At 45.4% G+C, this 15,921-nt stretch overlaps 1 protein-coding gene across 1 annotated transcript in view; it reads left to right on the top strand.

Annotated features, from left to right (window-relative positions):
- The first annotated feature begins 240 nt into the window (after window positions 1–240).
- LOC119444545 (transmembrane protease serine 9) overlaps window positions 241–15,921 on the top strand; it is a 69,592-nt gene continuing 53,911 nt past the window's right edge. The window contains exons 1-2 of the mRNA XM_049664636.1: window positions 241–466; window positions 12,029–12,212. Coding sequence (XP_049520593.1) covers window positions 406–466; window positions 12,029–12,212 — 245 coding nt within the window. The 5' untranslated portion in view covers window positions 241–405. The remainder of the gene's footprint in view (window positions 467–12,028; window positions 12,213–15,921) is intronic.

Raw genomic sequence — 15,921 nt, 5'->3', positions numbered from 1 at the left:
CTTGCAACAGGTTTCATTGAAGTGCCTATTTTTTTTTTCAGAAGAGCTTGACTGCGTTATACATGCAGTACCAGTAAGCATTGATATCGCCATTAGCAGATAAGGGAAAAGGCCTGAAGGAAGAGTGGTGGGTGCTCTTCAGAGAACAATACTAGCTCGCCGAGATAATGGTGAAATGGCGATAACAGTCCATTCAGTCACACGGTCGCCGTGCGCGCATTGTCTGGGGCCTTAGTCTATAATTATTGATGACACGTTGGAGAGGCTGCAGTTAGACGCCCGCAGTACAAAGGAAATTGGCTGTGCCTTGTGAAAGGCACACACTTCTCATTCGCTGGAGGACGGCGTAACTAAGTTAGCTGTCCACTTCGTTGAAACACCGAAACAACCGCGTTTCTTGCCGACATGAAAAGTCAACTAGTGCTCCTCTTCACTTTATGTTGCGTGGCTTTCGCGCAACGAAATGGTAAGCCTTTCGCTTTTGGAAGTCTTCGTTTCTTTTGCAGTGATAGAAAGCACGCGTGATTGTGACATGTCCTGGACATTATTTACCCATGTTTGAGCTTATGTAAAGTTTTGTCACTGTCATAGTTAGCGCACCTCGTTCGTCATTTCTTAAAGGGACACTAAAGGGAAAAATGATTTCCTCTGTATCAGTAGGCGACCCTTCCAGAAAATCGAAAACACCACTCTTACCGCGAGAAGCCAGAATGAAACGAAAAACACAAAGGCGAGTGGCGTCGCCACCTTGAACTTCAAGCACCAGCTCACTGTGACGTCATTGATTTTGACACTGTCTTCTGCGTCCCAGTTATTTTTTAGTGGTAAAGATTCACTACATTATGTTCTAAAGGAGCCCAAGACTGAATATGGCACGTTTGGCGAAGTTTTACTGAGCCAACGTGGCCCAAATACGAGAAATTACTTTAGAAATATTGACGTCATAATCAACTGCTGACGTCGGGGTTACCGTGCGAAATTAAAAATATTCACTTTGAGCTTCAATTTCTCGTCTAATAATTGACCCATTACAGTGTAATTAACGACAGCAGAGTATTCGAAGAATACTTTATCAGTCTAAGTGAAGAATAGTTTATCAGTCTCAGTCTTGTGTTAGTGTCCCTTTAAATAGGCACAAGCTGTTATCGTACAGAAAAGCACACATCTTTATCAAAGAAATCACCCGCACGTGTAGTCTTAGCTCGGCGAGGTTACAAAGTGAAAGAGACGTCGGGGAGACTAATGCGAGAACATTGCAACAATGCGCGTGCCTGTAACCACTTTTTATCGAAGTGGAGAAAGGCATTTGAATTTAAAATATCCCCCTAGGCTAATTCGGAAATACTTTGCTGCAAAAATACTTCAATGCGTTCAGTAGAAGCGCAGTTATTGGCAATCAAACACGGCTTTCGAGGCGCTTCCGCCACCTTTTCAATGCCTTGCGCGGCTAAGGCTACGGCCGAGCGGGGCATACCAACAACTAGGTGGTGTTGGGCATGCCCACCAGGCTCCGCCTTGTAAATTTCACCGTGGCGCGCTGTTCAAATTTGATTTTGGATGTTAACGTAGAGGTCACCATTTCCGATTTTGTCGCTCAGCGTCACACGCGAGCCGCGGCGCGCTTAGCCAGTGGACTCGTGGCGGCACCCCGCGGCGGCCGGCGTTATCTACGCTCCGTAGTAAACCACAGCTACCTGCAACTGTAGTGCGTATGCGCAGCGTTTGCTTTGTGCACGACAGGGGTTGAGTGCGTGGTCGCGCTCAAATGCTCCCGTCTGACCATGCTAAGTGGTGGGGACAGGCTTTGTCCTTCGCCAGCTTAACCGGCGGAGAGTAGCCACATCCAACTTGCGCGTTTTTGAAACGCTATCGAATAGTCTGCCAAGGCGTCTAACCAGGAGCGGCCAGGAGGGAGCGCGCGCCAGCGAGCGTGCATGTGGTCTGACCAGGCTATCTTCTTGATTGACGTCAGCTTTTGGCCAATAGCAGCCGCTTAAAGGGATCCGCTATATGACGAAATACAGCGTCTAGAAGAGATTAAGGAACAGACATCTGTTCAAAAGAGATCATTTGAGAGAAAGGTGACTTCGTGCGCCGATTGCAAGTTCCACGCGTCGCGCACAACTGCAAACATAGCAGCGTACGCTATCCGTGGGCAATGCATTTTCACAAATCGCGACGGGTGGTTCAGGAACTGTTTAAACATTCCCGGCGTGAACCGCTAGGCACTTAGGAGCTTGACGCAACTTCAGATATTTTATAAATTTGCAAGAATTGCAAAGAAGTACAGAGTACGGGCTTGTTGAACTGAATTGGGAGGCTAATGTGTGACGTCTTAGGATGAAAGAATAAAGCATATTATCTAGGAAAGTAAGCATTCACCGACCAGTTAATAATTTCAATAAATGCGTCAATTTATTTGTGTGTAAGGCGCTGAGGAGGCGAACGCAACCCCATTTATTCATGGTCACACATGCGATCACCATTCAGACAGAGAGAATAACTACGGCAGGGTCAGGTACGCTGGTTGACTGGTTTACTTTGGATGGCTACATGGATCAATGAGTCAATCAGTCAACTAAGTCAGTTTAAAACGTTTCCTGACACCGTGTGACCGGATGGCGCCCTTTGCTCATGTTGCTAAAGGAGCGGCGATGACAAGGACGACGTTGGCGTAGTGGACACAATGAGAGTGTGATAGGACAGAGCGGGTGTTCGGTCAACGCCCTTGCGAAAATGGGACTTAGGGAAGAATACGGCGAATGCCAGTTCGAAAACGGTAGCTCGACTGTACTTTAATTCTATTCATGGAGGGAGTTGGGGACTGTATTTCTGCACACGTTTGCGAATTATTTCCTAACAGTACCCAGAAAGCTTTAAATCGAAGCTTTGTGTGTCTCACTGATTCGTCCGCGAGGGCTGAAAACACAGTGCAGAAAAGCCAACTTACACAATGGAACTATCTGCGCACACAATAGAACAACGGCGCATGACCTACGTATCGTAGAACATTACAGTTTACATTCGCAGTTGTACCGATAAGAACAATGGGAACTGCAACGCCTGGCTACCCAGACAAACTGTATATATCTGCATTACGTGACGCGCGTAATGCAATGCATTCCCGACCGTCACCTGGTGCAGCGCATGGCAGAAGAGGCTGCCGTACGCGAACGTAAGCGCGAGCGCGATCGTGCCCGTAAGGCCGATCCCGTGTACAGGCAACGGCAGAGCCTCTGACCGTCTACCACAGCGATCACAAGGCAATACTGTGCAATTGTAGAGTCGTCCGTAAAAGTCTGAGTGTCTGCGTGTAATCGACGTCTACATGATCTAAACGAAATGTGTCTTCTTTCAACTTCAACGTTCAAAAAATACGATCCTAAATGAGCAATCAAATCACACATGCATCGCATTGGGTCGCTGAGTATTTCTTGGGTTCGTTGCGTGGTCATTGGCTTTGGATTTCGAATTTGATTGTTTGCATGGGAGAATGGAGGAAAGAAACAAAAGAAGAGCGGCGCTGACGTCACGTTTTTGAAGACGGAAGTGCAGCCATGTTGGTGTGCCATCTCCCTTTGCGCCTCCAATCAGGGTTTCTGCAGCTCGCCGGAGCAGATGGGCGCGAACTTTGAACTTGCATTGGTACGAGCCCCCGGAAGTGTGTGCTGTTGGCGCGCGTCAAAACAATGCCTACGAAACTTCTGTAGCAGTTTTAGTGAAGCAGACGCGCTCCCGTGTTTTTCCGTGGCACGTTGAAGACGACGACGAAGACACTCGCCGTGATCGCTTGAGTGTATCTGTTGGTGGCGGACACTCACACTCACAGACCTCAAACACAACTTTCAAGCTTAAACACCACACTCCTAAGTCAGCTGTTCTCGCGAACCAAAGGTACTGCGAAAATGACACCAGTGGAAAAATCTTATCTCACTTTTCAGAGACCGAGAGCAGCAGCGAAAGCTTCAGGAACGCGGTTGCTATGGCAACGTTCACATTTGGGGTACCCGTCCCAGTGCTCCTTTGCGAATAACAGCACGTGACTTCCGCCACACCTTCTCCAATACGTCCGTGGTGGCTCTCCTGGGTTTCCTTCCTCCATGCATGGGACAAAGCTTCGCGTTCAACCATTTTTCTTTAGAAAGGGGCTTTGATTTTTTCTTCGAGGTGCGCTGCAAAAAGTTCAGTCTGTGTAAAAGTTAGAATAACATATTGGGAAGGCTATCGTGGGCCCGAGAATTCTCAAAAGTGTCTTCACCCCGTGCAGATGCCACATGGACGCTATAAGTTTTTCATCGCTTTCATTTAACCAACCCCATCACTGTACTTCAGTGTGCGTGCCTGGAGAGGTACACCAAAGCTAGAGGGTGTGCGAGCGGACTGTAGTGCAATGTTATTGACATTTTCTGGAACGTCTTTTAAGTGCGAAGCACGTTAGGGGCCCGGGCTGTCGGCGGCGTCCGTCGCGTGTGATCTGTTGTGATCACGCTCATCAACAAGTGTTCAAAACAGGGTCAAACAGGTGCAGAATTGATGACATGACATGATTCAGAATAATTTAAAAGACAAGAATAATCCAGTATTATGCGCAATAATTAGCAGACACACGTTAAAAATTGGTTCCACAACGCCAGATTGGTACCAGCGCAGCGCGAGAGAGGGCGACACCATCCTACACCAGCTAAAGCCCCTCCAGAGGCTTTAACACCAGCGCATCACTGCTTCGCACTTCCCCAGGTTTCACGTTAGTGGAGCTGAATTAGCGCTGGATTTCAACTACACAAGCGCAGGATTTGCGCAGAATTAGAGCTACATTAAGCGCTGGGTTTGAGCAGGATTTCAGTTGGATTGGAATTGTATTTGGTTTGGGGAGCAGAATGGTCTTGAAGTCGTTCCGAGGTAGCTACGGCATCTGGCGACGCGGCAGGTGCGTCTCTCGGGGGAGCTCTTCGCGTTCGCTGCGGACGCGTCGAGCGTCGCTGCTGTTGGCGCGGGAGTACGCGGGAGGAGGCGAGTTTGCAGTATGTTCGGCTATGGCGTTTAAGACCGTCAAAGGGAAACAAGCTGCCAAAATTTTTAACAGTGGAGCTATTTAAGCTTTTCGTTTCCCCACGTAGCGTTCGCAAAAACTCGCCTAGCGATGACGTCACTGCGCACAGCTGCGCCTGGCTTCTCCTAGCTCCTCCGCCGCCGCGCTAGCGATGATGTCACAGCGCACAGCTGCGCCTCGCTTCATCTTGTGATAGCCAATCAACAGCCAATCAATACCTAATTGATTAGCGATCAATAATCAATAAATTCCGGAAAATTCTGAGGGATGACTTGGTATTGCCTAGCCCAAATACGTGGGCAATACCTTGCGATAGCCAATCGATAGCCAATCAATTATCAACATCATCAGCCTACATTTTTGTCTACTGCAGGACGAAGGCCACTCCCCTCTCTTGCGTTCGCTGATTCCAACTTGCGCCTGCCAATTTCCTTAACTTCATCACCCCACCTAATTTTCTGCCGTCCTCGAATGCGCTTCCCTTCTCTTGGCACCAATTCTGTAACTGTAATGGTCCTCCAGTTATCTACCCTACGCATTTCACGGCATGCCCAACTCCAGTTCTTTCTTCTAATGTCAACTAGAATATCCGCTATGCCCGTTTGCTCTATGATCCACAACGCTCTCTTCCGATCTTTTAGAGTTTCGCCTAACATTTTCGTTCCATCGCTCTTTGTGCGGTCCTTAATTAACTTGTTCTCGAGCTTCTTTGTTAACCTCCAAGTCTCTGTCCCATATGTTATCTCCGGTAGAATGCAATGATCGTACACCTTTCTTTTCAACAACAGTGGTAAGCTCCCACAGTCAGGATTTGGTAATGCCTCCCCTATGCACTCCAACCCCATTTTATTCTTCTGTAAATTTCCTTCTCATTATCAGGGTCCCCTGTGAGTAATTGACCTAGATAAACCTACTTCTTTACAGACTCTAGAGGCTGACTGCGGATCCTGAATTGTTGTTCTTTTGCCAGGCTATTGAACATTATCTTTGTCTTCTGCATATTAATCTTCAACCCCACTCTTACACTTTCTCGGTTAAGGTCCTCAACCATTTCTTGTAATTCGTCTCCATTGTTGCTGAATAGGACAACGTCATCTGCAAAGGGAAGGTTGCTGCGATATTCGCCGTTGATCCTCACGCCTAAGCCTTCCCAGTCTAAGAGCTTGAAAACTTTTTCTAAGCATGCAGTAAATAGCACTGGAGAGATCGTGTCTCCTTGCCTGACCCCTTTCTTGATAGGTGACTTTCTACTTTTCCTGTGGAGGACCAAGGTTGTTGAGGGATCCTTGTAGATATTTGCCAAGATATTCAGGTATGCATCAAGTACTCCTTGCTTACACAATGCCTCTATCACTGCTGGTATCTCTACTGAATCAAATGACTTTTTCATCTATGAAAGCCATACAGCGAGGTTGATTGTACTCTGCAGATATCTCCATTACCTGATTGATGACATGGATATGATCCATCGTAGAATATCGCTTCTTGAAGTTAGCCTGTTCTCTCGGTTAGCTGAAATCAAGTGTTGCCCCGATTCTATTGGAAACTTTCTTGGTGAATATTTTATACAATACTAAAAGCAAGCTAACGTGTATATAATTTTTGAACTCTTTAACGTCTCCCTTCTTATGGATTAGTATAATGTTGTCATTCTTCCAGCTCTGTGGTACACTTGAAGTCGTGAGGCATTGCGTATAAAAGCCAATCAATAGCGAATCGATAATCGATGAATAGTCAATAAATTCTGGAAAACTCTGGGGAAGATATGGTAGTGCTAAGCCTAGCCCAAATACGTGGCCAATACCGTGCGATAGACAATCATTAGCTAATCAATTATCAATCAATAATCAATAAATTCCGGTAAAATGCTGGGGATGATTTGGTAGTGCTTAGCCTAGCTCAAATACATGGCCAATACCTTGCGATAGCCAATCAATAGCTAATCGTTTATCGATCAATAATCAATAAATTCCGGCAAGCAAACCCGTAAAGCCAGAACCAGCTAGGTGCCGATCAGCTCCGTTGTTTCTTTAGCCTGGCGCCAATAGTGCAACCTACGCTAATTTTTTTTTCAACCTTAGCACCCTTCCAACTCTCTGTGAAGAGGGAAGACCAGCGAATCTGTTAGGTCTATATTTTACGGTGCTTCACGTGACGAAGGCCTCGTATACGATTGGTATTTGAGACTATGACGTTATTTTGTATTATAGAAGGCTACGTCAATCGTGGCACGCGCACTAGCGCCGACGCACTCTCGTGGCCGCCAGGGAAGGCTCCGTCTTGGTATACAAAAGATCCCGGCGAAACCCCTGAGATTTCATTGAGCGCCAAATGGTGGCGCTACACTCCAGAGTATTTACGTGGTGTCAGTTCAACAGCAAGTCATGCCCATAGTCAAGCAATGTAAGTACCTCAGCATACAAATAAACGAAGGAAATAATTACTCAAGCAACCACCCGGATAATCTGAAAATAAAGGGGAAGCGTAATGCAGCAATAATAAAACACACTATGCGGCCACAATAAGTATGAAGCGGTGCGTGGAATCTGGAAAGAGGTAATGATGCCAGCTCTAACATTCGCCAAATATCATTCTATGCTTAAAATCAGAAATTTTGTTGGGGTTGGACATTAATAAAAGATGAGTAGACCGGTTGGCTTTGCGAGGTCACTGTAAAACAACAAATGATCGAGGCAGTCCAGGCTGGCATTGGTTGGGCCTCTTTTGAAGTCGGAAAAACGCAGAGCAAGATTAGTTTTGAAGAAAGGCTCAGGAACATGGATGAATATAAATGGGCGGATAAAGTGCACAAGTATCTGTACCAGAAAAGCGTGGACGCCGAATGGAGGAAGTGGTCAAGGAAGTTGGCAACTTAGTAACTGTAATAGACAACCATTAGTCATCAAAAAGAAAGTGAGAGAAATAGAGGCAGTGAATTGGATGAAAAGAATGGAATCGAAAAGGACCATAGAGATTTACAAGAATCAGAAAAAAGAAATCAGAAGGGAAAATCTGTACAATAACACCAAGGGCAGTGCCTTGCTATTTGAGAGTAAGGACCAACACATACCGGAGCAACTATTCGGAATTAGATGAGGCATGTGTATGCTGCATTAAAGATCCGAAGACCACTCAGCACGTCCTAATGGAATGCGACGGGATTCACCCAGCGAGAGCCGTAGGTAACAAACAACTTCCAGAAGCGCGTGGGCTTAAAGTGGAAAGAAACCTCAACCGATCAGCCGTAGAGATAAGCAAGAGACGATTAGAGTACTGGTGGAAAACAAAAAGAAGGGAAAAGATTGATGCGACCTGTTCTCTTAAAATCATAGGTAGCGGTACACGGTAATATTGTGGAAAAAAGAAGAAAAAAGATTATTGAGAGGTATGCAAAAATGTTAAATAAAGAACATGTATAGTATAACTCAGTAAATCAATCAGGCTAAGTGACCATTTCTCACAGCCCCGTTTCAAAGGGGATGGCACTAAATCATCATCATCATCATTACAACGACGCTAAACGCGAACTTCACCTAGAAAGGCAGACGCCCGATTGTAAAAAAACAGACTAAGTTTTATTTGCGAGACCGGCTGCCCAATCGCGGCGTGCGTACTAGCACGCACGTGCAGCCGCCGGGGGAGCAGTTACGTCACATTATACGAAAACACCGGAGATTTCAATAGGCGCCACAAGACGGCGCTACGCTTTTAACTGATGCAACTTTCAGCCGGCGCCGCAAGGGGGTGCGACGCTCCGGAGAGGTCTGCACTAACGCGCAAAAAACCTGCACACGATACAGGAGAGACTATGGCGTTCCATCAATCAGGTAATCCAGAAATCTGCGGAGTGCAATATACCTCTCTATATGGCATTCATAGATTATGAAAAAGGCATTTGACTAAGTAGAGGTACCAGTAGTCACAGAGGCGTCGCGTAATCAAGTAGTACAGGAGGCATACGTGAATATCTTGGCAAATATCTACAAGGATTTCACTGCTACCTTGGTTCTCCACAAGAAAAGTAGAAAGTTACCTTGGAGACACACAATCTCTCCAATGCCATTCACTGCATGTTTAGAAGTATTGAAGCTCTTAGACTGGGAGGGGCTTAGAAGTGAGGATCAACGCCGTATATCTCACCAACCTTCGGTTCGCCGATGACAATGCCCTATTCAGCAACAATGGAGACGAATTAGAAGAAATGATTGAGAACCTTAACCTAGAAAGTGTAACAGTGGGGTTGAATATTAATATGCAGAAGACAAATATAAAGTTCAATAGCGTGGCAAGGGAACAAGAATTCAGGATCGCCAGTCAGCCTCTAGAGTCTGTAAAGGAGTACGTTTATCAAGGTCAATTACTCACATGGGACCCTGATCATGAAAAGGAAAATTACAGAAGTTTAAAATTGGGTTGCTGTGCATACTACAGGTATTACCAAATCCTGTGTGGGAGCTTACCACTTTCGTTAAAAAGAAAATGTATAATCATTGCGTTCTTCTGGTGCTAACATGTGGGGCAGAAACTTGGAGGTTAACAAAGAAGCTCTAGAACAAGCTTAAGGACCGCACAAAGAGCGATGGAACAAAAAATGTTAGGCCTAGTGTTAAGAGACAGGAAGAGCGCAGTGTGGACCAGAGAGCAAACGGGGATAGCTGATAGTCTAGTGGACAGTAAGATGAAAAAAAATGACTGCGTATCCATGAAGTGAATGATGATGAGTGGGCGAAGCACCGGGGGATCATTCGGGCAAAACGCCGGAAGCGTTCTCTGGAAGCCGGCTTCCGGTGCCGGTTTCGCGTACATATACCATGCACATATATGAATATATATATATATATATATATATATATATATATATATATATATATATATATATCACTGAAGTAAAGAGTAACAGGAGCAGGCACAGAAGTACAAAAAATAGAAGCACGTAGGTGAAACATAACAAGACTTTACTGACGTTTGCGCCCGGGTCCGGCCTTCATCCAGAGTGATATATATTGTCACGCGCTAAGGCAAGATCAATCAACAGTACTAGCAGCCAGACACGAAGAATGCCAGACACGAAAAGAAGGTTCTCCAGCTGGCGCGGGATCTTCGACTTCGTCGTCTTCTTCGCCATTCTTGCTGGGCACGCAATGCTAATCGTTTGCTGGCTCAAAACACCAGGTGGCAATATATATATTGCACATACTGTTGTATATACAGCGCTTATATAGGCCTTGTGCACCGCCGCGCCCCTAGCGGTCTCCATGCAAACTAATGCTACGGACAACGGATGACGACGAGGAACAAGGCTCGGCCCTAAGGTGCTTTGCCCCTAAAATAGAGCTGGGCAGGCCATGTAATGCGTAGGATGGATAACCGACCGACCATTAGAGTTACAGAGTGGATACCAAGAGAAGGTGCGCACAGTCAAGGACGACAGACAACTAGGTGGGGTGATGAAGTTTGGAAATTTCCAGGCACAAGTTGGAACCTCAGGAGAAAAGTGTATGATTATTGCGTTTTACAAATACTCGCGGGGACGGTAGACACTTGAAACTTCACAAAAAGCTTGAGAAAAGGCCAAGAACCGCACAATGAGCAGTGAAACTAAATCGGGTGGGCCTAACTTCAGGAGACTGGAAAACAGTGGTGTGGATTAGACTGGAAAGAGGGAGCCGATATACTGCTGATAGGAAGGCGGAAAAATAGAGTTGGGTAGGCTGTCCCGTAGATAACCGTGACGACCTGTACTGCGGTAACAAGATGGTTGCCATTGGAAGGGAAGCGCAGGCGACTGTCACGAAATAAGCTTATTGTAGCGATGGTTCAATATAAGCAAGCAAATGATAATCCAAAATTTTGTTGTCTTGTGCCCAGAAAATGGAGATGCCTAGTCTGTGTTGTCCACTGACAAATGTAAAAGTCAAAGCATGGATTGAGATATCAAATTAAAAGACAGCTATACGATGTATGGATAGTAGTTTTATCGGCCGTATAAACATGTAAACATTCCCTTACTAAAAAATTTAACAAGCGTGGGGTCACGCGCAGTCAGGCCGACATAAACACATCTCACTCGATGACCACGGACACGCTGTCAGAACGCCGGCTGAGGAAGCGCGGTGACAGCAGTGACGGAATCGACCTTCATGCTGCCTCGCTCTTCAACGCGAACTGGCGACAACATAGCGCACACGAAGCTATCAGCCCTCAGAGCCCCTAGACTCTGCCCCTATCGCAGATCGCTTTCAAGATAAGGTCTGCGTACCACGCTCAGCCGCGCCATACGCAGCCGCCGCCGGAGTACACCTCCTCTCCATTCCTCAGTACCCGGTGTCTTGGGCGCGATGGCAGACGGCGCGCTTCCTCTCCGCCTTCCTTTCTTGCCCGCGCGAGGTCGAGTCACCGTCCTGGGCTCATTCTCGCATGTTTTCATTCGCACACACTGCATACGGCACGCAGCCACGAAATTACCACACCTTGACTTTATACGGAACCTCACAGGAACGCCGGCGACGACGATGACAGCGCAAGTGCACCTGGAGTGCCCATATAACTGCTATCAGAATAATAAAAAATAAGAAAAGCCAGTGCCGTTTCCTCTGAGTCGAAGGAATAAGAAACAAGGGCACCTATAAGCAGTCTCCGGGCGCGCTGCTAGTGATTCACTCGCATGATGTAACTGTTTGCACAAAACTACGTGTGAACTAATTGAAAGAGCGTAGAGAAGGCATTCGGAAGGAGCAAGTAATCAATTCTCTTGTTTTATTTATTGTTCTTGTTTCTCTTTTCCGAATCGCACAAGGTGGTTTTTTCAGGCTCTTAGTTTTTTTTATGTTGTATATATTTTAGTGCTTTTCAGCGTTTCACTAAATGACTAATCTTAGGCTGATCCCTGGCGGTCTGCTATTTCGTGCCCTGTTTTCCCAGCAGTGGAGATGCAGCGTTACAAGTCAAATAACTTGATAGCATCCCTTTGTTTCTCAGCTCAATGTGGAGTACCTTCGATACCACCGATGCTTGACCCCGATGATCGCATTTACGGCGGCTACGTAGCAGTGCCCGGCAGCTGGCCCTGGCAGGCGGGCATTTACACGCACCGATACCAGCATTTCTGCGGGGGCGCCCTTATCAACGACAGGTACATCCTGACTGCGGCGCACTGCGTCTGGTAAGTTGTGTGGCCCCTTTGGCATTTATCTGTCACTTTCTACTTTCCACTACAAGCTTAGGCGTATGCGTTAATTTACATCGATCGTGAATGTTCATTCATTTATTTATTTCAGGTACCCTCAATAGCTGAAGCATTATAGAAGGGCATGGGAATACAGAGCAATATATGTACAAAAAAATTACAAACGCGGCAAGGTACAATAGTAGCAAACCCTGACATGACATAAGTACTCATTGGGAAGAAAAAGGAAGTGCACAATCGTGCAAATTATTTTCCACAGTGTCCACACGCACGCACGCAAGCACGTAGAACCTCTGAACACAGAACAGAAGGCGTTAAGAGCACCGTGATTGTAAAACCGGTTGTACCAAAGAAATAGTAGGTGACTTTCGTCAGTGCTGCGGTCTCTCTTCAATCACGATCTGTTGTTATGAGCAAACGACACTATAGTCGCAGTAATACAGCCAACATAATTAGGCATCCGTATACCACTGGGCAGTAGACCAGAGTTAGTTGAGCTTGCCCGTTTGTTCGTGTAGGCCTCGGTGTCGTTGTCCCCAATTCCCTGCCTGCGAGAACATATTATGGATATTTCCACAGGAACAGATATAGCTCAACACAGTCAACAGTTAGGAATTGTCGATAGGAAAGTGATGGAGCTGCATTGTGGGCAAAGGTACAATTATATAATATCAGCGCAAAGAATGGGAGGATCGCATTATTAATACAGGAGCACAAATTGCACTCAAGAAAGAGAAATAGTGAGCTATTTTCGTGATTTTTAATGGAAGCCATGAAATAGAGAGTTTCAACATTTCCTTCAAGCTGGACGCTGTTTTTCATGCGATCCCACTGTACAGTGACTTCTGCTCTGAAATTTCAAAACAATATGCATGCCAGAAAACCCATCTGACTGTATGCTTCAGGAAACCACCATGCTGGCTCTGCGCTTGTGAGTATTTTTGAAAGGAGGCTGCTTGACAGCAATAATCGCTCTTGCACCATCTCAGACATTGCCATCGCCCGCGTTACCATTGTTTTCGTATATTTTCTTTGATGTTTTCTTTTTTTTTTGCTTTCTTCAAGGTGGCCAGTACAAGTCGATTTTGAGGGGTCGAACACCGGGTTTGTGATTACGCTTTTAAGCGCTGACTGCAGTATAGGTTGACACTGCATGACGCCAAAGGACTTTTCCGTCGGTTGTTATCTGTATCTTGCGGCTGAGAAGTGGCAGCTGGTGCAAATAGTAGAGCTTACGTTAGCGTCTTTTCTTTATAATTGTTTTTTTACCTGATAGTGGGGCCATTCTTTTTGCACGTGGGCACGTCAGAACAGCAAAATTTCAATCTTTGTTTCCATGAGTTGTTCTTTAGGAGTTGCTGCAACCTTCTTATAATAAAAAAAGAGTGATACGCAGCCTGTCATACCAATCAGTCCGTATTTTCTTGTTGTTAACATTAAATTCGGTAGCATGATCCTATCAAAAAATCGCATACGACACGTATGCTGCACATCCAATAATCTTGTGTGATCACATGCGAACACTTATGAAACATGTGTTTCATAAGTGTTTGTCATCAATATTGAAAGTGTCATCAATATTTGAAACTTTCGAATAACGAATCGAATAGTGTGCTATTCGATTCGGTCTTCGAACCGAACACTCACTATTCGTAAATGCGTATATTTTTCGAGTACTTTTCGAATATTTCAATACGTTAACTGTGCCCAAATAAATGTAATGTCGAATTAAAAGTACGTTACGTTATCACCACCGCGGGCATACTCTAGACAGAAAGCATGAGAACTTGCGTTGTGGAGCAGGCTACGCCACTTAGGTAGCCAGACTTTACAGACTGTAGAGTGATCATTTGCCCTGTCTGAAGAATCTGTGCATGCGAGAAACAACTTGTTTGCTTCTAATGTTCCATTTGTGCTTTTAACAAACAGCGTCCATGGCGTACTATGTAATGAGATAAACTTTGCAAAATTTAAGAATACTAGGATGTCAACGTTTTTTTATATTAATTGTGATAACGACTGTTCATTATTCGAAAACTGTTCAATATTCGATTCCAATCTGGCATTATTTGATTCGTATTCGATTCGGTCTCAAAAATGACTATTCGCGCACCTCTAAAAGGGGCAACAAATAAATGTATACAGCGCTGTGTGCTACAGATACTGTTGCAATAAACTAGCCTTATTTCTTTTCCGTAATCCAACCGGTACAGTTCTCAAGAACACTGGCATTTAGTATGGGCTCCCTGAGAATCTTGCCCATAATATCCAGAGTACTAGAACGCAGCCAGTGTGAGTACAGAAGGTGATCAATATCCGCCTAGATGCGTAAAGGCGGGCACCAATTCATCGTTTAAGGTATGAGGCCAAGTTGAAAACTCATAATATTTTTTCCAAAAAGTATTTTTTGTGTAGTTATATGTCTGGTATATCTAGCAGCCTCTAGCAGAAAAAATGTTATTCCCTACTTTGTTTCTTTCAAAAGATATAGCAGAAAATGCAACCCAACCTGGCGTCTCTGAAAGCGAAACAGAAAGTGCCTGTTTCGTGCGAAACGTAAACGGGCACAAATTCTGCACTTTCTTTTTTTTTCATCTTACGTGTAAACAAGTAATAAAGCTCTGATGGAATTTTCAGCATGTTTTTTTAATGTTTAACCACCCTCACTATCACAAGGGAGACGCGCTACATTTGAAACGCGTTGCTTACGTTCTGGAATTTCTGTGCGCGCTTCGAAGGAGCAGCGGAGTGTATTGTTTAGCGGTGTTCACACGCTGCCGTCTTCTGTTTTATAGTGGTAGGCAGAGTATGGGTAGGTTCAGAACGAGGAGGCGAGGAAAACAAAATTTGCCGGCAATCGACACACGAAAGCGGCAGACTCGAAAGTAAAGTCCAGGGACGGTATTCACTAAGGAAACTTGCGAACAATTTTAGGCGTAAGAAAAATCTTACGAAAAAAGCGTATTCACAAAGCTAAAACGGTTCGTAAGATCAGCAAGCTTGCGATTCCCGCCACTGCAAAGACGAGTGCTGTAGTCGAAAAAGTGCATCTATGTAAGGGTAGCACAGGCGCAAATTTCAGTACTTCCGCCAATAGCAAGCGTAAGTCAATTGAAATGGCAAAAAAGAATACAAAGCCCACTGCTTCAAGACCAACTAAGGGCTATCCAGAGGTCCCATGATGTCGCTGAAGTGCTTGGCCTGACAGTGCTAACGTGGGAGTGGCGCGCCTCGGCTTAAGTCGAGCCTCCGGAACTCTTCAAATAAAGTTTTTACGCACACACAAAACCTAAATAGCCGTCGCAGATGACCACTTCCGAAGAAATTTCTACGATAGGGGTGCAGCAGTCTTACGAATATCATTATGTCTATCTGCGCTGCTTGAGCTGACGCAGGTAAGCGTTGGAATGCGCTGTTGCGGCTGATTGGCTCGAGGCTACAACTGATAGCCGAGGATGGCACGTGCTTATATCTTTGTGGCGCACTCTGAAAGTGCATTGAGCTGTTTCAGTGCATAATTGTATTCAGTGTGCGCTGCTGTGGAAGGCAGTAAAATTAATGCTGTGCGGCTAACTTGTGCCTAACGTTTGATAGGCTGTGTTTGCGTATGCGCGCAGTAGCCTGAATCTTCATACTCGTCATGAAATTCTATTGAGTGTTAGCAAATATAAGTGGAGTGTCCGTC

The sequence above is a fragment of the Dermacentor silvarum genome, chromosome 3 (assembly GCF_013339745.2).
Source record: "Dermacentor silvarum isolate Dsil-2018 chromosome 3, BIME_Dsil_1.4, whole genome shotgun sequence".
Lineage (NCBI taxonomy): Eukaryota > Metazoa > Arthropoda > Arachnida > Ixodida > Ixodidae > Dermacentor > Dermacentor silvarum.
Note: the sequence above shows the minus strand (reverse complement) of the source record. Positions and strands in the feature narration are given on the sequence as shown.